Raw genomic sequence first — 23,331 nt, 5'->3', positions numbered from 1 at the left:
TGTGAACCCCCACGAGGGTTTTTGTTTTTGTGTTGTGTGTTAATAAAGTGTTTTTATTACCCGACATCTCCTGCGTTTGGGTTCATACGTCCCTTGTTCTTGACAATATGATCTCTATATAGTCTCATTATAATCTATATGTGATTTCTGTCTGAACATCAGATCATAATCTTACTTCAGTATCTTCAGTTTACAGTCAGGATTCTTCAGTACATCACAGATCAGCTTCACTCCTGAATCTCTTAGATTATTATCAGACAGATTCAGATGTGTCAGGTGTGATGGGTTTGATCTCAGAGCTGAAATCAGAGCAGCACAACCTTCATCTGTGATATCACACTTACACAACCTGTAGAGAACACAGACACACAGTTTTTTCACACACAGATCAAATCTACAGTGAGTTGAATTTGTTTCTCTTCCTGTCATCATTTAGTGTTTATGTACATTTTCATTTTAGTTTCATTTATGTGTGATTCCTTTAATCACACATTATAACATATTCTCGTTTCTCTTTCTGAATGATTTTGCTTTTATCCCCAAACATAATTTAAATGTTGTATTTATCAAAAGATGTGACCTTCAGTGAAAGTTAAAGTGCTGTGATGAATGAAATAAACTTCAGTTATCAAATCCATTACTGAGATTAAAATACTATAAATCCAGTACAGATGATATGATCTCTATATAGTCTCACTATAATCTATATGTGATTTCTGTCTGAGCATCAGATCACAATCTTACTCCAGGATCTCCAGTTTACATTGAGGATTCTTCAGTACATCGGAGATCAGCTTCACTCCTGAATCTCTTAGATTATTATCAGACAGATTTAGATGTGTCAGGTGTGATGGGTTTGATCTCAGAGCTGAAGTCAGAGCAACACAACCTTCATCTGTGATATTACACCTACACAACCTGTAGAGAACACAGACACACAGTTTGTTCACACACAGATCAAATCTACAGTGAGTTGAATTTGTTTCTCTTCCTGTCATCATTTAGTGTTTATGGACATTTTCATTTTAGTTTCATTCATGTGTGATTCCTTTAATCACACATTATAACATATTCTCTTTTCTCTTTCTGAATGATTTTGCTTTTATCCCCAAACATAATTTAAATGTTGTATTTATCAAAAGATGTGACATTCATTAAAAGTTAAAGTGCTGTGGTGAATGAAATAAACTTCAGTTATCAAATCCATTACTGAGATTAAAATACTATAAATCCATTACAGATGAAATGATATATATATTAGGGCCGGGACTCGATTAAAAAAATTAATCTAATTAATTAGAGGCTTTGTAATTAATTAATCTAAATTAATCGCATTTTAATCGCATATAAATATTTGACCTGAGAACATTAAGAAGTAATTTTTTACATGGATTTTAGTATACACTCTTAGAAAGGATGTGTTAATTTTATACACATCATTGTGCTGTAAGCTTTTAACACATTATGTGTAATTTTAACACATTATGAGTCATTTTGTCTTGATTTTGTGTTCAAGTATAACACATGTTGTGTTAAAAGTAACACAAAATGTGTTGTTTCAATAATAACACAGAGATGGGTGGATTCCAGGACGACGCAGTTAGTGTGTTGTCCCAGAACCAACACTAATGTGTTGTTTTTAACACATTCGTTCTTAGAGTGTACCATGAATAATGACTGAATACATAAGCTTAAGCAACAAAATATTCGGACAGGATTAGTTTTACAGGGGTAGATGGCGTAATGTAATTTTACCACAGGACGTCGGTAATATTAATGGTCAATTCGGACGGGATTAGAAATCTCTGTAAAACATTCAGAAGTGGGAGGGGTAACTCGTTGGCGCAGCGCGTCACCTCTCGTCTTCACGTGCACGTTACCTTGCTTCCAGATATCAGATGTGCAAACAACATGACACAGACAAGGAAAACGCGAAACACTGTGTTTAATTTCAGTTTGGGGAGAACGTCAGTTTCATAAACAGTTCCATGCCTCTGAGAAGTAAATTTGACTTTTTTTTTAAAGTCGTGTTTTATTCAGAAACTGACTTGTAACTGACTTGTTTCTCCGTCTAGAACGCAAGTAAATGCTTCTTTAAGCGCTTTTATATTTAAAAGAAACCCGCAAATTAAAAGGAAATGACGCGATTTACGTGTATATTTACAGCTGGTCTATTCGCACTGGATTTGTATTACCTGAGGTAATTTCTCCGGACCTTTTTACAGAAGGTAAAAGACGCCGTAATCTTTACTGACATTGTCCGTTATGATTACTGACATGGAGCATTCGGACTGGACTAAAATCACCGAGAAGCTCTGATAAAAACTTGCTTTACCCCACATCCTTATGTAAAACTAATCCCGTCCGAATAAGTTGTTGTGCCCGGAGTCGGGCTAATGTCCACGCTAGCTGCTGTATGTTTTGCATTGAGATGCTCGATGTGCTGCGGTGATATGTGAATTCCTTGTTGCATAGCTTACACACAACCATGCTTTTATCGACCATACATCCATTCGTTTTTTATAAAAAAAATTCCCATCCACGGGGCCAACCAAAGCGATCTCATCAGCCTCTTGGTTCATGTTCACTGTGGTTTGTTGTGAAGTCATGAACGCTAGTTGGTGCTCCAGTATAATCTGTCCGCCGAAACTCATGAGAAATGTTCCGCGGTGCAAAAATAAGTGCGATTAAAATGCGTTAAAAATGTTTAACGCATTATTTTTGTGTAATTAATTAATCTTAATTAACGCGTTAAAGTCCCGGCCCTAATATATATATATATATATATATATATATATATATATATATATATATATATATATATATATATATATATATATATATATATATATATATATATATATATATATATATATATATATATATATATATATATAGTCTCACTACAATCTATATGTGATTTCTGTCTGAGCATCAGATCACAATCTTACTCCAGGATCTCCAGTTTACATTGAGGATTCTTCAGCACATCAGAGATCAGCTTCACTCCTGAATCTCTTAGATTATTATCAGACAGATTCAGATGTGTCAGGTGTGATGGGTTTGATCTCAGAGCTGAAGTCAGAGCAGCACAACCTTCATCTGTGATATCACACTTACACAACCTGTATAGAACACAGACACACAGTTTGTTCACACACAGATCAAATCTACAGTGAGTTGAATTTGTTTCTCTTCCTGTCATCATTTAGTGTTTACGGACATTTTCATTTTAGTTTCATTCATCTGTGATTCCTTTAATCACACATTATAACATATTCTCGTTTCTCTTTCTGAATGATTTTGCTTTTATCCCCAAACATAATTTAAATGTTGTATTTATCAAAAGATGTGACATTCAGTAAAAGTTAAAGTGCTGTGGTGAATGAAATAAACTTCAGTTATCAAATCCATTACTGAGATTAAAATACTATAAATCCATTAAAGATGTTATGATCTCTATATTGACTCATTATAATCTATATGTGATTTCTGTCTGAACATCAGATCACAATCTTACTTCAGTATCTTCAGTTTACAGGCAGGATTCTCCAGTACATCAGAGATCAGCTTCACTTCTGAATCTGTTAGATTATTATCAGCCAGATTTATATGTGTCAGGTGTGATGGGTTTGATCTCAGAGCTGAAGTCAGAGCAGCACAACCTTCATCTTTGATATTACACCTACACAACCTGTAGAGAACAGAGACACACCGTTTCTTCACACACAGAGATCAAATCTACAGTGAGTTGAATTTGTTTCTCTTCCTGACATTATTTAGTGATTATATACATTTTCATTTTAGTTTTATTTATGTGTGATTCCTTTAATCACACATTATAACATTAAGTTACCAAGGGGACTATTATCAGCCGCTGCATAATATCATTGCGCCTCCTGCAGCCATGTTACTGCAGCAATGTCCTTGATTATTACACCAGAATGAGAGTATAGTTCCTGGCAATATCAGCCTAAAAAATTGCAACTTTTAATTTTCAGTCATAGTATACAATGTAAATACAGAAGAGTCAAGTTATAAATAGGAAAAATATTGAAACTCTTTGGTTATTTTTGAGTGTGATGCTAAATGGTCTAATCAGATTCAATGGATTATGCTAAACTATGCGCTAAAAGTGGTACCACCAGACCTGGAGATTGGCTGAATTGATTCCAAAGCGAAAAAAATCAAATGTTTAACTCTAGGAGAGCTGGAAAATGAGCATATTTTCAAGATGCACACCAGTAATGTTTATTTATAAATTGTGTTTTTAAAAAAATTACTAAAATATCCTAATTTAACTATAGGCCTAGTCCTGCCATAAGATAATCCCTGTATTAATACTCTGTCAAATTGTTTTATAACAGCGTCATGAATATTGTTTTATATATTTTACCAGTGGTACAAATTTAACTTGTCATTAAATGTCATTAAGTACATAAAAAAAACTGCCAACTAACCAAAGTTGTTCTTCCTCACACAGAGGGTTCAGATTTAATTTACAATTTTTATGTACAGTTTTAATTTAATTTTAGGTGAATCAATCTCATAATGCAATAAAATATTATTTAATACATTTTAATTATGATTATTATTATAATTGAATGATTGGTTTAATTTCTGTAACACCTGGAGGAAACTAAAATATTCATGACGCTGAGTATTGTACAAGAGTAATACAAGAGTATTAACACTTAATGATATTTTAATGACAAATTCCATTCATATTATTACATTTAGGTAGATTTAACAAACATAACTTACAAAAAACAAAACTAGTGTGCATCCTGAGACAAAACAATGGCACTGATAATGAATAATTGACAACGAGCTGTTGAATTATTAGAAAATAATGCACACCCGAGGTGGTAACTACTATCTGATCATGACCTACTATGAGAGTTAACTTCAGAAAAGTCATATCACTTTGACTGTGATCAGTTTTAAAACTATATTTTTATGTAAACTGATTTAATAAGTTTATCTAATAAAATAATGTTGAAATGACCTGTAAACCTGACTCGTAAAAAGACCTGTAAATCGATTTCCAGATTAATGTAAGTGCACACCCGTCGCTATGGGCGGGCCTTAGGGGGCCGGGCCCGCCCTCAAGGACGCTTGTGCCCCCCCCCCCAGTATTTAAAAAAATACTGTCATTTTAAATTATTAATGTTGCTAATTTTGTGTTGCATTAATGTTGTATTCTTTATAATTCAAACATTAAAAATGTAAAAAACAATGGTGTGATTTTGTTTGATTGATGGGAATCTAGCTACACTGCAACAGCCTATCACGAGGCTACGTACGACACGTACGTGACGTAGCCTACGTCAGTGTAGCCGCTCAACAGTTACCGCACTTTTTTTAAACTGGATGAGTTTTCGCTAAGCTATACTGCTTTAAGATGGATATTATCCGCAAATGGTTAAAAGCCCAACAACAGTCTCCAAAAGACGCGCAGCAGTCAGACAGAAAGAAACTCCGGTGGCCTTGCAACCAATTTGGCGAGCTGCTCCATTGGTTTTACTTTGTTATCTGACGACGACACCAACGTAACCGCTAAAATGTACATTTATAATTGACTGACATGTTTGTCTCAACGAAAATGAACCTTCCGACAACCACACAATGTCGCAGGCGCTCTTGGCAAACAGATGAGAGGTTTGAAAAGGATATTGACGCACACAGGCGAGAGAGTTCGGGTCTTGGGTCGGACCTCGGGTTTTCGGATCTTAGTGGACCCGTGAAGACCTCTACCGTGGAGCCCGACCCCGGGCCTAACAGACTACTACATTCAGAAGATATGGACTTGTTCACTGCGGTGATTCAGCTTGCTTCTGAAAAGGACCTCACTCACAAGTTTAATTCCGAGTGGACACTTTATTTATGAGGAGCATCTGCTCGGAGAAACGCCGCCTGCCGCTGTACTGACAGGAGGGAAGGGAGAGACGACAGCGCTGCCTCTACAGTACCGTAGGTTCAAAGTCTGCGTGCGTGTGTGTGTGTGCACGTGTCTCGTGGCAATGCATATCCCTCTGTTGACTGCTTTAAAATGCAATGTTTGAGAGATGTCTCTGGTGTTACATGTAATATGTTGTATAGATTTATGGATATTCGTAAAATTGTTTCTATATGTAATGTGGTGTGTAGGCTATCTGGTCATATTGCTGATGGTTGTTTAACGTGGTGATTACGTGCTGCGCGAATAGAGTATATATTATTATAAGTATACGTACTGTAGGCTAATAATAAGTGTGCCCTCCCATGCATTTCATATGCCCCCCTTAAGACTGAGGTCTGGCGACGGGTCTGTGTAAGTGTGTAATTATTTGGTCTAGAAGCTGAATGTCTTTTTCTATTTTTTAAAGAAGATAGTTTTGGTCCATGTGTCTGGAGTTGAAAATGTTTAATAAAAAAAAAAAAACAATAAACATAAGTCTAAACAGGTTTTGTCCCAAATTTCAAATTTATATCACAAAAGAATAGGTTTGGTGATACTTTTAGTGGTTTTACCAACAAATGCCACTAGGTGTCATTCTTAGTAAACTGCATAGTTTATTCACAATTGAGTAATTGACAGTCACTGCATCATTATTACAGCAATCATGTTTTTAAGTATAAAAACTACATTCAGCTTTCCAATACAGGTGGATACAATATACAGTTAAGGTTTAATATATTTTAAATTAAATGATATGATTGATATCAGCTTACAATAACAAAAATTGTGTGAAAACACACACACCATGATAAAATGAATAGATAAAATTAACACTTTGATTTTACCTGAAACTTTGAGCCATTTCAGATTTCATTGGACTGTTGATGTATAGTCTGATCACTCACAGTAACTCTGATCTGATCTGTTGAGTCTGATCCTGAAAAAATTTATGACATTTAACAAACGACAATCAGACACAATCAGACATTCTGATATTAATGGACTAAGTTACAGTTTTTGCGTACATTTTATGTATCTGTTCTACCTCTGATCAGGTGCTTTGTCTCCACCTTTAAATTACATTTGTTTATCCATAGATTGCTTCACTCCTCATGTAGACACAGCTGATCTCAGTTGAGTCTGATCTCTTCTGATGGACTGATCTATAACAAGACATTACAGTAGATTTGTTAACTGATTTTATACTAAACAGGAGGGATGCTGCAAAAATCTGGGACAGAGGTGAGGGACTGCTATTTATAGGCACCTCTCCGCTGATTGGTTGGATCACAGGACCATGCTCCTCCCAAACTTAGTTAAATAAACTTCATTAAGAATTGTTAGTGTTCTACTGTATCATGTAAGAAATGCACATTTGACATCGTCACATACATTTAAACACTTTGGCCAAATACTGGAAATGCATCTAAGATGTGTAAAATGTACATATATTATTTATAAATGTAAAAAAGCATTAAATTAATTTTCTAAGACATGCTTCATACAGTATTTTTGGTACATTTCAATAAATATATTTGAGAAAGCCACAGTTATTAAAAAACACTGATTATTACTATATATTTTTTAAAATAATTATTACGTATTTTAAATGAGAAATTCAGTAAGTTTGCACCTAACCTGATCACATATTTAATTTAAATTGTGTGCAAGTACAGGGCCTGTCCAGCTGCATCTCATTTTTAAAAGCTGTGTCATCTGAAAGTCCTGATCTCACCGGAATTCATAAGTATTTTATGAGGTAAATTATTCAAAAATGTAATAAAATAAATAATAATAAACACCCATCAATCATTACGAGAATGGAAACAACCCTTTGAGACTGTGTGCCATGCTTAGACCATGCACTTAGATTGTTAAAGTAGAGCTCTTATACTTTATGTATTTTATACAAACTTTTATGAAAAAAATATATTTTTGCCATATAAGTTGTAAAATTCAAAGTGTATTTGTTGCCCCTGAAATACCTTTTTGTAATAAATGTTAAAACTGAAAGTGTTAAAATATGAATATCTTAAAATATCAAACTTAAAAATAAAAATATTTTCAAATTCAAAAATTTATTTAATTAAGCTTTACTTTCTACAAAAATGTATTTAGCATATATTTAAAACATATTTTTGACCAGAGAAATATAAATGAATGCATATGAATTTTAATGAATGCAGCTCTGAATACAAATAAATGTTTTGATGTTGCATAAGGTTGCTTGATGTTGCACAAATCTATAGCATGACAATGTTTACTTAAAGCCAAAGATCCTCCATAAGATATAAAGTCATGTGTGCAATATAATAAATCTTTTTACTTTTAAGTTAGTATTCCAGATCTAATATTTACTAACTTACCTTAAAAAATATGTTGTTTGTAGATCTTCAGTCTTGTTAAGCACTGCCACTAAAATTCCCTTTACTCTTCATTTATATATAAAGAATTCAGGAGTGTTTTTCATGAAAATTTCCAGTGAACTCAGGACAATAACTCAAACTGGTTTATCACAACACATAAGATAAAGATTCTTTTGGTTGAAGAAAATGTTTTGCATAGTAGCATTGGTTCATTAAAAAAACTGTTTGTTCAATATTTATCCAGACGTGGGGTAAAAACAACTCAGCATTGTTTAACCCTTGTGTGGTGTTCGGGTCTGTGGGACCCGTTTTTAATGTTTACTAAAAGAAAAATTATGCAATTAATTGTTGTTTCAACCTCAGATTCATTGGCCTTGGCTCATTTTCTATAAAGAACATAAAAACAACCAACTTTATAATGACTGTACACTGTACACCCCCCTACACATTTATATTACATATGTGGTGTTCGGGTCCACTGGACCCGGGGGTAATAAGAGAGTGAAAATTGAATGTGCTATGTAACTTTACTCTGTTTTTCTCCTATCTGGGACTCCTGTGAGTGCATGAGTGTGTTTGTATATATGTCTGTACATATGTGATGGATGCATGTCAGAGTTTTGTCCTTCTGCACTTGCCGTAACAGCGCAAGGATACAACATGTTATATATCAAGCATGAACACTTGTCTGCCCCCACTTTCCCAAAAACGTTACCTTTTGTCTAACAGGAACAATTCTACATTTTACCATTATATTCCTTACAAAAAATAACCATGGTTGTATTATAGTAAAAGTGTAGTAGGCTAATCATGGTAAATTGGTGTATTGATTACCATTCCTGGCCTGAACACATGAGTTTACCACAAAACCTATGGTGTGTGTGTGTGTGTGTGTGTGTGTGTGTGTGTGTGTGTGTGTGTGTGTGTGTGTGTGTGTGTGTGTGTGTGTGTGTGTGTGTGTGTGTGTGTGTGAGAAAGAGTGAGAAATAGAGAAAGTAAAATTTCATATCCAAGCATTTTCATCATTTTAGGTTGTAGCCAAAAGCAACGCATTGTACTGCAGTGTGTGTGGACATAAGATGGACAGGAAGACACAGTATACGTCTATAAAATGCAAGAAAAGCATATGCAACACAGCTACACAATAAAATGTGCTTCTTATGTGTTGTGTAGGCTGGCATGAACAGGTTATGTGTTCAGTGTAGATAATGTGTTATAATACCGCATCTTTTCAGATGAGGCTTGTTCTGTGTAGACGGACACAAATGTATACAATTTCAAACTAAGTTCAAATAATTAAATATCAAAGTGATGAAAAACTTATTTGAGATGAAAAAGTGAAGAAAATACTTCTTTTAGATAAACATCTGTGGGGGAATAGAATTTTCTTGTCTTATTTCATATTATCACAAAAACGAATGGCACTTTAATCTATAAATAGTCCTCTACCAGTGGTAAATGACAAATATTAACCATAAATTCTGTCTATATTACTTGCAATAAGGCTAAAGTAATCATCTGTAAACAGTTATACATAAATTTGTATGACTGCATTGGTTTAAGATAAGAATAATACAGCGGGTCCACTAGACCCACAAACACTGTCTAAGTAACAGAAATATGAACACCACACAAGGGTTAAACTACAGTATGAGATCAGATTTATTCTTCTGAATTCTATGAATCTTTCACATGTGGATAAATCATCTTTAGATTATTCTGGTCAAAATATATGAAAAGCTTTTGAGATATCAAATCATTCAAACTGTATGTCATGTATTAAAAGATTTAAAAATATCATTCTGTGTTTTTTCTGCTCATTAAATTACAGCAAGTTATCGAGTTATCATCACAAGTCAGAATTTATGAAACATTTAGGGGTGGTTTCTCGGACAGGGATTAGCTTAAGCCAGAACTAGGACTTAGTTTAAAACAAACATGCCTTACTAAAACATTACTTGTGTGCATTTTAAGGCAAAACAAAGGGCACTGATGTATTTTAAGATATGTAAGTACAAGTTGTTTTCAGTTTGGACAGCTCTTACATTTATTTTAGTCTAGAACTAGTCTAATCTCTGTCCTGGAAACCGCCCCTTAAAGTTTAAGGAATGTAAAATAACAGGTTTGAATAAATGACTGATCGAGTTACGGACGCAGCGAGTCAAAGATTTGAAAATGTAAGTAGCAAATATGTTTATTAAAGTTAAATTACAACAAAGTTATAACCTTATAGTCTAGATATAGCAAAGTAAACATTGACACGTAGAGAATAGTAGACGGTTTGGTTATAGCAGCTTGTTTATCAGCTATAAGGTAAAGGGTGTGACATCTGTTCAAGTGTACTCTGACACAAAAAAAACCTAAACCAGTTCTTAGGATCTCAGCATGACTGATTCACATTCAGTGTTCAGTTTAAGGTAAGTACTAAAAAAACAAATATTTCTTAACATGTTTATGACTCTTTTTACATACTGTATGATGCATCCTAACAGTGATCTTTATTAATAATATGCCATAGACGGGACTCCTTTAATCATTGACACCTTGCCGTGTTTACTGCTATGTATTTGCATTTATATTGATCAGTTATTTACTTTCATTTTATAAATGTACAGGTAAATGTATTTAAAAGCTGGTATTGAGCAGGTGTGATATATTGTAATGTGTTTATGAATTTACAGGTTCTTGTAATCTCTAACCGTAACCCGAATACCAATGTATGTTGTGCTGGAGCAGAAACCCCGGAGGACTTGTCAGTACAGGACTGAGATCAGACGTTGATAGGTGACTTTTGTTCAATTTGTATGAAATGGTTTAGTACATTACATATCATTGTATCTGTGTGAGTGGCCAGATTGTAATAATTGTTTTTTATTTCCTTTTTGTCCTTCAGAGATGAAGTTCATTTATGTGATTTTACTGAGTGTTACTGGAATTACGCATGTAAAAGCAGGTAAACATGGAGAGAGAGAGCAAGAGAGAGAGACACTTGTCGAAACTTGTAGTCAGAAATAAATACCATGTGAATGAGTGTATAATGAAAGTAATGAATTGTGCAGTTATAAAATGTTTCTATACTTAATCAGTCATACAGTTTAGACATGCATTAATCACTTATTTTCTGATCAAACTTTATAGAAAAAAATTACATATAGGCATCACGAAACAAATTTCAGTATCTGTGATTTTATTTCTCTTTGTTTATTGGTAATTGTAGTAGATGATGATCATTCAGAGGAAACTAAAACTCTGTAATGAGTGAAGACACAAAAGCTAAATGTTTACTTTTCTGTACGAACAGATGATTTTGTTTTAGTTGGACCTGTAGGTCCTGTGATGGGTGTATCTGGTGAAGATGTGATTCTGCCCTGTTCTCTTAAAAACAACATCAGTGCTGTGGACATGAGAGTAGAGTGGTTTAGACTTGATCTCAAAGGATCAGTGGTTCATCTCTATAAAGATCATGAAGATAAAAACACAGATCAACTTCGCTCCTATAGAGGAAGAACTCAACTGTTTAAAGAGGAACTACAGAAAGGAAACACATCACTTAAACTCTCAAAAGTCGACATGTCCGATGAGGGAGATTATAAATGTTTCGTTCAGTCGGAATCCCGGTATGATGACATCACTCTTAATCTCAAAGTTGAAGGTGAGTAAACCACTGAAAACTAACATTGAATGAGTTTATAGTAAGGATTGATTTGTTTCTTGTGATGCTCTTCAATCATCTTGTGTGTAGGGTTTGTCTGTTTTTAATCAATGACATTGAGGAAAGAGTTTCAGATCAAAAAAATACCAGCCTTTTGCTTTTTTTAACAGTTTAAAATCCAATGATTTATTCTGTGAAAGATTATGTTTACAAACAGTTTAAATGAGTGTTTATAGATTAAAATGTATGGCTGAGTTAAAAGACAAGGATCTGTTGAGGATGAGGATGGTCATGGTGATGATCATGATAATGGTGATGATGATGTTGGTGATGAGGATGATGATCAGGATGGTGATGATGATGAGAATGATGATGGTAATGGTGATGATTATGGTGAGAATAAGGATGATGATGATGGTGGTGATGATGTTGATGACGATGATGTTGATGATGAGGATGATGGTGGTGATGATGATAATAATGATGATGGTGAGGATGATGATGGTGAGGATGATGATAGTAATGATGATGATGATGATAATGATGATGAGGATGATAATGATGATGAGGATGATGAATGATGAGGATGATGGTGATGATGATAGTGATGATGTTGTTTATGATGATGATAGTGATGATGATGATGTTATTTATGATGATGATGGTGATGAAGATAGTGGTTGTGATGATGATGATAATGAGGATGATGATGGTGATGATGATAGTGATGATGAGGATGATGTTTATGATGATGATGTTGATGAGGATGATGATGGTGATGATGATAGTGATGATGAGGATGATGTTTATGATGATGATGTTGATGACGAGGATGGTGTTGAGGATGTTGAGGATGATGGTAATGATGAATGATGAGGATGATGGTGATGATGATAGTGATGATGATGATTATGTTGTTTATGATAATGAGGATGGTGATGATGATCATGAGGATGATGATGGTGATGATGAGGATGATGGTGATAATGATAATGAGGATGATGGTGATGATCAGGATGGTGATGATGATGAGAATGATTATGGTGATGGTATTGGTGATAAATATGGTGATGATGAGGATAAGGATGATGGTGATGAGGGTGATCATGATGATGATGATGGTGGTGATGATGATGATGGTGGTGATGATGAGGATTATAGTGATGATGATGAGAATGATGATGGTAATGGTGATGATTATGGTGAGAATAAGGATGATGATGATGGTGGTGATGATGTTGATGACGATGATGTTGATGATGAGGATGATGGTGGTGATGATAATAATGATGATGGTGAGGATGATGATGGTGAGGATGATGATAGTGATGATGATGATAATGATGAGATGAATGATGAGGATGATGGTGATGATGATAGTGATGATGTTGTTTATGATGATGATAGTGATGATGATGATGTTGTTGTTTATGATGATGATGGTGATGACAATAGTGGTTGTGATGATAATGATAATGAGGATGATGATGGTGATGATGATAGTGATGATGAGGATGATGTTTATGATGATGATGTTGATGAGGATGATGGTGATGGTGGTAGTGATGATAATGACGAGGATGGTGTTGAGGATGTTGAGGATGATGGTGATGATGAATGATGAGGATGATGGTGTTGAGGATGTTGAGGATGATGGTGATGATGAATGATGAGGATGATGGTGATGATGATAGTGATGATGATGATTATGTTGTTTATGATGATGAGGATGATGAGGATGGTGGTGATGATGATAATGAGGGTGATGATGAGGATGATGATGAGGATGATGGTGATAATGATGAGGATGATGTTGAGGATGATGATGGTGGTGATGATGATGATGATGATGATGAAGGTGTTGTTGATGATGATGGTTTTGGTGATGATTATAAGGATGATGATGGTGATGATGATTATATCTCCTGGTCTTTGACATCAAGAATGTTTGATAGCCCCTACTTTATCATATTATTATATTTCTATTCAAACAGTAAAGTGATTTTTGACAGTAAACATTGAGTTCTGTTTGGTTTTACAGATCAAAGTCACTCTGGGAAGACAACAGCGATCCTCGTCTCAGTTTTTGTTCTGCTCTGTCTGATCGGTGGAATACTGATTGCTTTCTTTATCCGTAAAAAGAAAGGTAACGTTCATGTTTGTTTTATCCTAAATGCAATGTAAATGTGAATACTATACAGTATATAGTGATGCCTATAGTTAGTTATAAAGATTGACTTTGTTGTGTCAGCTTTATTCACCACATCAGCTGTGGAGTGTCGTTGCAACATGATCTCACAAAGTTCCGTGGGATAGTCACGGAATTTTGTGCTAATTTTTCCGTGGCATTCTCATGGATCTCCGCATTTTTCCGTGGCCCTGCTACGGACTGTCTTTTTCCGTGGCATTCTCACGGATTGGTTACTCAACTGCTTTTTCCTATTTTCAAACCATTTTCGCTTCGGTTTAGGGTTAGATTTGGTGTTTGCATTAGTATGTTACTTTAACTATTGGTTTACTATTTTTTCTGATTTATTCTTTTATATTTTCTAAACTTAACTCCTTAAGTGGCGCTGTCCCTCTCACGGGACACCTAAGTTTACGTCAATATTTTCCATATAAATTTTAGGTATATCACAACAAACTATATATTGTTGGAAAGGTCTAAGCCTCTAGAATACATAAATCAACAGTGTTTTATAAAATAAATTATGTAGGGAGAGTAATTGATTCAATTTTAAAGAGAGTGCGCCTCAAAACCTTTATATCCTGATAAATGTCACTTTCCCGCCAGAGGGACGCCAACATTTACTTCAGTGTTTTGCATGTGAATTCTTATCAAATCATGACAAACTATATATCATTTGAAAGCTCAAAGAGTGTAGATTTCATTTATTATCACTATTTTGGTAAAAGAATGACATAGTGAGAGCTATTTTCTAAAATGCCACAAGTATAAAGGTGGGCCCACGTTGTTGTTTTATATTTGTAACACTAATACCCTGTTCCAAACCTAAACAATCATGACAAACTATATATCACTGGAAAGCTCTAAGAGTGTAGTTTTGATATTGCATCACCATTTTGGGAAAATAATGATGTAGTCAGAGTCAGTTTCTAAAATGTCACACTGCCACAGTTGGACTCAATTTGTTTTTGCATATGTATAGCACTAATACCCTGTTCTAAACCTAAACAATCTTGACAAACTATATATTGTTGGAAAGCTCTAGGTGTGTAGTTTTCATATTTCATTGCCATTTTGGGAGAATTATGACGTAATGAGAGTCAGTTTCTAAAATGTCACGGGGCCACAGGTAGGCCTAATTTGTTTTTACGTATTTATAAGACTAAAACCCTACTCTAAACCTAAAAAATCATGACAAACTATATATCACTGGAAAGCTCTCAGAATGTAGTTTTCATATTTCAAAGTCATTTGATGATAGAAATAATGTAGTGACAGTTTTTAGTTACATGACCCCACCCCCCATAGGAATGCATATTAATTTTATATATTCATAATTCTAATATCATATTATAAATCTTCAAAAATGTTGACAAACTATATATTGTTGGAAAGCTCTAAGAATGTAGTTTTCATATTTCAAAACATTTTTGCAGTAATAATAATGCAGTGATAGTAATTGAATAATTTGTCACAAGTGTATGCTGCAAACCGTTGACACCTACTGGCCGTTGTTGGCAAAACCACTAAAAGTGTGACACACACCTCATTTTTTGTGATTTTAACTTGAAATTTGGATCAGAACTACTTGAGACTTATGGCTTCATGTCTGCATTATTACTTTTCTGAAACATTTACATTTTTATAGTTTTATTTATAAAACTAATATGTTATGGAATTATTTTTATTTATTAAAACAAATGTAAACTCCTATAACAATTTAAATATTTAATATTTTCACCTCTTTTCACCTCTGTGAAAACCCCCAAAGTGTCTTCTTTAAAACAAGACCAAGATTAGGCTTCTAGACCAAAAAATGCCAGAGTTATATTAATTTGAAGATGTATATCACAATTTCACCCCCCCACTCTAAAGGTATTTGCGCCACCTAAGGGGTTAAAACAATTGTCGTCTGGTGTTGGGGTTAGAGTTGGGTTTGGGTAAGGATGCCATTTCATGTAAATCTAACCCTAAACCGAAGCGAAAATGGTAAGAAAATAGGACAAAACAGTTGAGTAACCAATCCATGAGAATGCCACTGAAAAAGACCGTCCGTAGCAGGGACACGGAAAAATGTGGAGATCCGTGAGAATGCCACGGAAAAATGGGCACAAAATTCCGTGACTATGCCACGGAAATTCGTGAGATCAGGTTGGTCAGTGTATGCTTCAATTATTAAAGAAGCCATTTTTTAAGTAAAGAAATATAAATCAAATTGAAATCACAGCAGTATTATGATCTGTGTGATGAACATAAGACTACACACACCATCATCACAATATCATAGACGAATCTTTAATCAGATAAAATACAAATAAATCAATGTAATGTAGTAATAATAATGGGATACACTGTAAAAAATTGCTGTAATTATGCAGCTGGTTGTCAGTAACTTACTGTAGAAGATAACGACTGAAAATGTTTCATGTTCATTTAACTTTGAACAAACTGTTGCCAGTAAATAACATAAATGTAAAATCTACAGTAAGTTACTGGCAGCTAGTTGCCAGTAAAACCAGTAATACTGTAATTTCTACCGAATTTTTTACAGTGTATGTATGCAGTTGTTATTCCTGTCTTAATTCTCTCATTTCAATGTTTTTATCTACAGAGCTACAGCGTAAGAAAGAAAGTGCAGAGCAGAAAATACAGTATGAAAACAGGAAAATAAATAACGGTAATTTCTTCTGTTGACTTTATTAAGTTAGATCATAAATACAATTAAATAAATATTGATGCTGTCAAATGAGCTATATATTTGATTTTAAAGTCATTTTGATGCATAAATGTTTTGTTTCAGCATCTCTGTGTTTTCATGTTTTATGTCTGACTATACTTAAATCTATTAATGCCAAACATTTACAGTATGAAGCAGAAATCGTAGATGAATTACAGCAAACCTTCAGTTCATTTAATGAAACCAGATTGAAGCTGTTGGTTTGAGCTGCTTGAATACAACAAACACAAATGATTTGTTATTCACAAGAATAATTTTGTAATATGAAGCTTAATCTCAGTTGAAGAATCACCGAACTGAAGAAAGATGAAAGATTTACAAAAGTATTTCTAACATGTTGTTACAGGTCAATGGGTTTCATTCACTAAGCATACATACGCATTCATTTTTTTGTGAAATGTGCATTTGGACATTTTAACTAACAAATAATGAATAAACAAAAACGTAAGAAAAACTTAAAACACACGTAGCCTACGCAATAATCATGAACAAGGAAAATTAACCCTATAATATCTATCTGTGTTATATATTTTATATATTTTTTCCTTGTTCATGACTATTGTGTACATGTGGTCTAAGTTGTTCTTACACTGTAAAAAATACTTTGCTGCCTTAAAATTTTTTTGTTGAATCAACCCGGATTTACAAGTCATTTCAACTTACTACTATTTATCTTGACTAGAGATGAGTTGTTATAACTACAGGTGAGTTGTTATAACTTATAAAATTAAGTTGACTTTTCTCAACTATATTTTATAAGTTGTGACAACTCATCTCAGTTGACATGACTTGTAAATCTGAGTTGATTTAAAACAAAATTTTAAGGCAGCAAAGTATTTTTACAGTGTACGTTTTTGCATACACTCTAAAAAATTTGCTGTAATTTTGCAGCTGGTTGCCAGTAACTTACTGTAGAAGATAAAGTCAAAAAATGTTTCATGTTCATTTAACTTTGAACAAAATGTTGCCAGTAAATAACATAAATGTAAAATGTACAGTAAGTTACTGGCAGCTAGTTGCCAGTAATACCCATTAATACTGTAATTTCTACAGACATTTTTTACAGTGTACATTAAAAAAAAATTTTAGTATAAAAGTTTTTGTTGAATCGGGATTTGTTAGGTAAAACGACTGTACACACATCTCACAAACAAATTTGTGCATACGCATGTTTAGTGAATGAGTCCCAATGATCTAAAGCACAGCCATAAATCAACAACAGAGTCGTTTCATCTTTAACACGCTTAGACATGATCTGAAGAAAGATTCACAGCAGATATCTCATGAATATTACAACATTATGTGAGATAGTTTATTCATCTGTACTGTCAGTGTTTACAAAGACATAAGAGATGAAACTCTATCACTGATTGTGTGTTACTCCATTTGTTTGTGTTTATCGTTGTGAAGATCAGATCACATATTGATAAACCTGTAAATACATCCAAGTGATATTAACACAAACATAAAATCATTTTACCAAATATTAAATCATTTCATTGAAATGTTTGATTGATGTTTTTACTCTAGAACGTGAGAAACTCTTACAGAAAGAGAACATGACTGTAGAAAGAGGTGAATTTCTTTTCATTATTAAACATGATTTCATTGCATGATCAATCAAGTCAAATGGATTATTAGATTTTACTGTCAATCTTTTATTTTCTTCTTACAATCTTAAGTCTCTTCTGATCTCTGTATAACTCAATACTATCTGTGTGCTTTCAGAGATCGCATTGTTGAGAAAATACGCAGGTATGTCAAAGGTTTTTATAACTTCATTACTGATAGAAGTGATTGAAATCACACACAAATTTGTTTGTTATCATGCCGTGTTTATTTGTTTTGTTATATATCAAATGCTTTGTGTGTGATTTTGGATACTAAATAATTGTCCTGATCATCATGAAATATTTTAACAGTGAATGTGACGCTGGATCCTGATTCGGCTCATCCACGTCTCGTTGTGTCTCCTGATGAGAAACAAGTGAGATTTAAAGAACAAACAACAGTGGAGGAGGGAGACGCAAAGCAAAATAACAAGTTTGATACACGTCATTGTGTTCTTGGAAAGGAAGGATTCACCACCGGATCTTTTTACTTTGAGGTTAAGGTGAAGGGTTTACCTGCATGGCATCTAGGTGTGGCCAAAGAGTCTGCTAACAGAAAGGGCTCCATCAATTTCAGTCCTCAGCACGGATACTGGGCTGTGCGTATAAGAGACAAAGCGTTGGAGAAATGCACAAATCCATTGAATCCTCCTCCTCTAAGTGAAGAGCCTCAGACGGTCGGGGTGTTTGTGGATTATGAGGCGGGTCGGGTCTCGTTTTATGATGTGGACTCTAAGCGTCACATCAACTCCTTTACTGAGCAGAAATTTGATGAGAAACTGTATCCTATGTTTTATTTGGGTCAACAGTTGTCTGAAGACCCTGCACCGCTCATCATTTGGGATCTCTCGTGATAAAAATAAAATTCCTACAGGGTGAGGAAATCCCAAAGTGGGACTTTCTACAACTTGACTGTACAGTAGATGTGAAGCTCCGTAACATGACAAACACATTAATCACAGTCAAGTCAGTGTTGTGGACAAAGCAAGCAACAAAAGATTTATTGTTGAGGTTTAATCTACAGCTGAGGATGCAAAGATGTCGACTAGATGAACTGAGGACACGTCAATTTTGTTGAATATAGACTGAAGTTGTCGAGACATTTCAGCTTTAAATAACAGAGACAATCCTTTCCTGATGGATGAAGAGATGAAGTGCTGAATCTTATGACACTTCACACGAGACACGTGTTTTTAATGCTCTTGTTTATTGTGATGATTGTGTATTCAAACTACACTGTAAGGCCGGATAAGTTGAGTTTACTTAAAAAAAATGAAGGTAATCGTTGCCTTAAAAATTTTTAAGTAATAATTACTTAAAAACTTTAAGTGAAGTTTACTTAAACATACAAGTTGTTGTAACAACAATTTTAAGATGAATAGACTTAATGTTTTAATTTCTTCCAATATTCCTGCACTCTTAACCCGGATATTACTAGAAATTTGTGAGGAAACCTCTTGCATATAACTTTAGTTTTTATCACTTTATGTTACTTTTGATGTTATAAATGGTATTATAACACAAAATTAATGACTGACTTTAAGTCAAACATTGAATAAACGTGATTCTCCACAGAAACACACACAAAACTGTGTTTTTGACATACATTGTCAGTACTGTGAAGAGAAATACAATAAAATGTTCTGAACAGGGTTCATGTACGGAAATACTGATCACCTGAACACACTCAAAAAAATGATTCAAGCCCTTCTTAGACATGACACATTAAAATTGTGTTCAATTAATAAAAAAAACCTCATTAAGAGAAATAAGTATATATTTTTAATTAGTCTGACACAAAATGAATATGTACTATAATTTATTGATTTATTTTTAATTGCGTTAACACAATTAGTTTGAGTTTGGGTTCTGGAAAAATAATTTCCCAGCATGCTTTGCATGCAACTGCTTTTGGAGAGTTTTTTTTTTTAATTTAGTGTTATTTTATGCATTTTTAGGTAAAGAGAAAGACTTAATAGTGTTTAATGTCCGTTTATCTTATTTATTTAGAAGTGTTTGTGTTATATTTTTTCAAATTGTTTGGTTACCATCGTGCAGAAGAGTGGCACTTGTGGTTAGGTTGTGGATGTGAGGTATTACTCTCAATGAGCACTAACGGTGTTAATGTCTGTTTGGAGATCAGTCTCTTCTCACATGTTCATCCAAAGTATCATGTGTTATTATTATTAGCATGCTAACATGTGCTTATGCTAATTAGTATGATATACAAACGTTTTAGATGAAATAACAGAATTGAGTTATTCAGACTACACTACATTGAGCTATTCAAACTACGCTTAATTGAGTTATTCAGACTAAACTAAATTGAGTTGAGGCAACTCATTGAGTATTGCCATTTACTTTAAATTGAGTTGGACTAACTCAATATATTTTCATTGTGTAAAGCAGTTTTTTATGAGTTAGGGGTACACATTCATATTGGATGGAAATCCTGCCCACAATTTTATTGAGTTAATCCAATGAATCATTTTTCATTGCAAAAATGCAGTGACTTCACAAAATTATAATTTATAACAAAACAACATCAATAATATAAGAGATTGAACCTATATGACATTTTATTTACAAATATTTAAGTAGAGAAAGTTCTTATCAGAAAATAATCAGAATATATAAATATTCAGGCGTAAAGGATTATGGGTACTCCTCACAACATGAACTAATAATTTTAAGTTCATTTTACTTGAATGTTTCAGTTTAATGGATTTTGTAAGCTCAAAAGTTAAATCAACTAAACGTTTTAAGCTTTGGCTTTACAGTAAAACAGAAAATATTAAGTGATGTTTACTTGATTGTTTAAGTAAAGACAATATCTGGGTTAACAGTGTATACTGTATATTTTATCAGTATGTGCACCTCCTTGAGAATTGAACACATGATGTTAGTGTTGCGGGCATTGTGTCCTACTAGTTGAGATCAGACTGATGTAAATGTTTGTGTTAGTTTCAGTGTTGTAAATGTGCAACACTCAATGTGAGACATCTTTTATTTTCATTAACACTTAAGTTGACTTTTACTTTAGAAATAATCTAACCTGTATATCATTCATAGCTTTATTATTCTTCAGTCTTATGTTTAATACTTTATTAAACCATCAGTATACTTTATATTTTTATACTTCATTTGACTTAATAACCTACAAAATCTATACACAACGTAAACTTTAAGGTTTATTAAAGTTTAAAATGATGTAAGGATTACCCACAATCCCTTGCTTTTGAAAACATGGACATCTTATTTCTCTCCACAATAATGAAGATGATTGACACAAATGCAGTTTCATGTGAACTTCAGTGGAGACAGAATTAAGAGTGTGAATTATTTCTTATTTCTACTTTTTTTACTTTCTATTATAATTTAATTTATTACACTATATGAACACCAACTTAACGTGTTTTACAAGTTCACTTTACATAAGCATTAAGTTAACTCAACCTATTATTCCTCATTCAACACCCTTAATAAATAAAGCAGATGTAACTTAAACTAATAGTTTAATTAATTTTTATATATAATTTGGCACAACTTTAAACACTTAACTGAATGAACTCAAAAAGCTTTGCAGTCAGTTGCTTAACATCTGATGTAAAGACACACAAGACTGGAAAGTCAAGAGTTTTGAAGTCATCATCTGATTGGTAGATTTCCTTAAGACATGTTTGTCTACCTGGAAAAACCCCTAAACATGAAACTAAACAAATCAAACTGTGGTTGGTTGCTTTACATGTCTGTCGGACTCTTGGGCGGTGCTTGGCTCAGATACATGTACTGTACGTGGCTCGCCTAAGGGATTTTTCAGGCTGTGAACAAACATGTTGCTATTACAACTATGAAAACCAAAACTAACAAGCAACTTACAGATGGCAGAGCATTGATGAATCTTGAAAATGCTTAAAAGCACTGCTATTATGGCTTTTCACAGCTTTAGTTAGTGTGTATTGTTGATGTTTGAGCATTTAAACAATATGCAAAACTACTTCAGTACATTACTTAAAGAAATGTGAGTGTTGCTTATACTGTGACAAAACTCAAGACACAAAACGTTACAATGTTTCATGTATTTATTGTGAGAATTAACATTTTATACTTAAACTGCAGAGCAACACAACTTTGCATCCATTAATAGCTCATCATTATTAGCATGTAATTATTCACTGCTAACATGTGTGGCATGCTGAAAGTCCTGTTTAAAAGAGCCAACCCCCATGGTTGCTAGGGTACTGTCTTTGGTTGCTAGGGAGTGACTTGGAAGCTGCCAATGATGAAACTCCAAAGGCTGCTTGGCAGTATTTGGGCTGGGTTTGCTATAGGGTGTGAACAGGAAGTGAATGTGATTTGTTATTGGCTGTTTGCTGAGCTTACTTTCAAGTCTTGGCTGTTTGCTGAGCTTACTTTTCAAGTTATCCCATTGCATGAAAGTCTATGAAACTGGTTACTAGGACATGGGTTGATAGCTTTATGATGATCCTGAGAAGCTGATTGGTTGATTTAGTCAAATGGGCCCGCCCCCTTGTCTTTATGACACAAAAATATCCATCTGCATCTTTTACAATGGCAGTCTATGGGATCGGTTGCTAGGGTGAACTTACACAGACCTGAGCCTGCCAGCCTATGCAGGATAATAATAGTGATTTGCATTAATGCAAGCCTCATAATTAAAAAGCTTAAGGTTCACTCCAAAAGGAAGATAAGAAAACTACAACTTACATGTTGAAACTACAACTCATTTTATCCATACAGTGAAATTTCACAATATCTATCATTTAAAACATTTCTGCCCAAGGCATAAATATAAAAATGGGTGTGAGGACTGCTT

The 23,331-nt window shown here is 33.9% G+C and overlaps 2 protein-coding genes across 3 annotated transcripts; both read left to right on the top strand.

Moving 5' to 3' along the window:
* Positions 1-10,382: 10,382 nt before the first annotated feature.
* On the top strand, positions 10,383-20,172 carry LOC129438713 (butyrophilin subfamily 2 member A2). 2 transcript variants are annotated; one of them, XM_055197573.2, is made up of 9 exons: positions 10,383-10,484; positions 10,989-11,091; positions 11,201-11,260; positions 11,609-11,959; positions 14,001-14,105; positions 16,759-16,824; positions 18,415-18,459; positions 18,613-18,639; positions 18,807-20,172. In XM_055197573.2, the coding sequence occupies exons 3-9, from the start codon at positions 11,203-11,205 to the stop codon at positions 19,346-19,348; spliced, it is 1,194 nt and encodes a 397-aa protein (XP_055053548.2). In that variant the 5' UTR covers positions 10,383-10,484; positions 10,989-11,091; positions 11,201-11,202; the 3' UTR covers positions 19,349-20,172. The 2 variants fall into 2 exon arrangements, with proteins under 2 accessions (XP_055053548.2, XP_055053547.2); XM_055197572.2 differs by lacking the exon at positions 10,383-10,484 and adding an exon at positions 10,491-10,724.
* Positions 12,070-13,580, top strand: LOC141363241 (uncharacterized). The gene is made up of 5 exons (XM_073865831.1): positions 12,070-12,086; positions 12,222-12,528; positions 12,659-12,796; positions 12,837-13,379; positions 13,473-13,580. The coding sequence occupies exons 1-5, from the start codon at positions 12,070-12,072 to the stop codon at positions 13,578-13,580; spliced, it is 1,113 nt and encodes a 370-aa protein (XP_073721932.1).
* Positions 20,173-23,331: the final 3,159 nt, after the last annotated feature.

This window comes from Misgurnus anguillicaudatus, unplaced genomic scaffold (genome assembly GCF_027580225.2).
Source record: "Misgurnus anguillicaudatus unplaced genomic scaffold, ASM2758022v2 HiC_scaffold_33, whole genome shotgun sequence".
Taxonomy (NCBI): Eukaryota; Metazoa; Chordata; class Actinopteri; order Cypriniformes; family Cobitidae; genus Misgurnus; species Misgurnus anguillicaudatus.
This window is presented reverse-complemented; position numbering and strand designations above follow the sequence as displayed.

Excerpts from the sequence above, each read along its gene's own strand:
- LOC129438713 (XM_055197573.2), top strand. The coding sequence starts at position 11,203 with ATGAAGTTCATTTATGTGATTTTACTGAGTGTTACTGGAATTACGCAT. Across the intron at positions 11,960-14,000 it reads TCTTAATCTCAAAGTTGAAG|ATCAAAGTCACTCTGGGAAG; the intron begins GTGAGTAAACCA and ends TTGGTTTTACAG. Across the intron at positions 18,460-18,612 it reads GAACATGACTGTAGAAAGAG|AGATCGCATTGTTGAGAAAA; the intron begins GTGAATTTCTTT and ends GTGTGCTTTCAG.
- LOC141363241 (XM_073865831.1), top strand. Across the intron at positions 12,529-12,658 it reads AGGATGATAATGATGATGAG|GAGGATGATGATGGTGATGA; the intron begins GATGATGAATGA and ends GATGATGATAAT. Across the intron at positions 12,797-12,836 it reads ATGTTGATGACGAGGATGGT|GATGATGGTGATGATGATAG; the intron begins GTTGAGGATGTT and ends ATGAATGATGAG.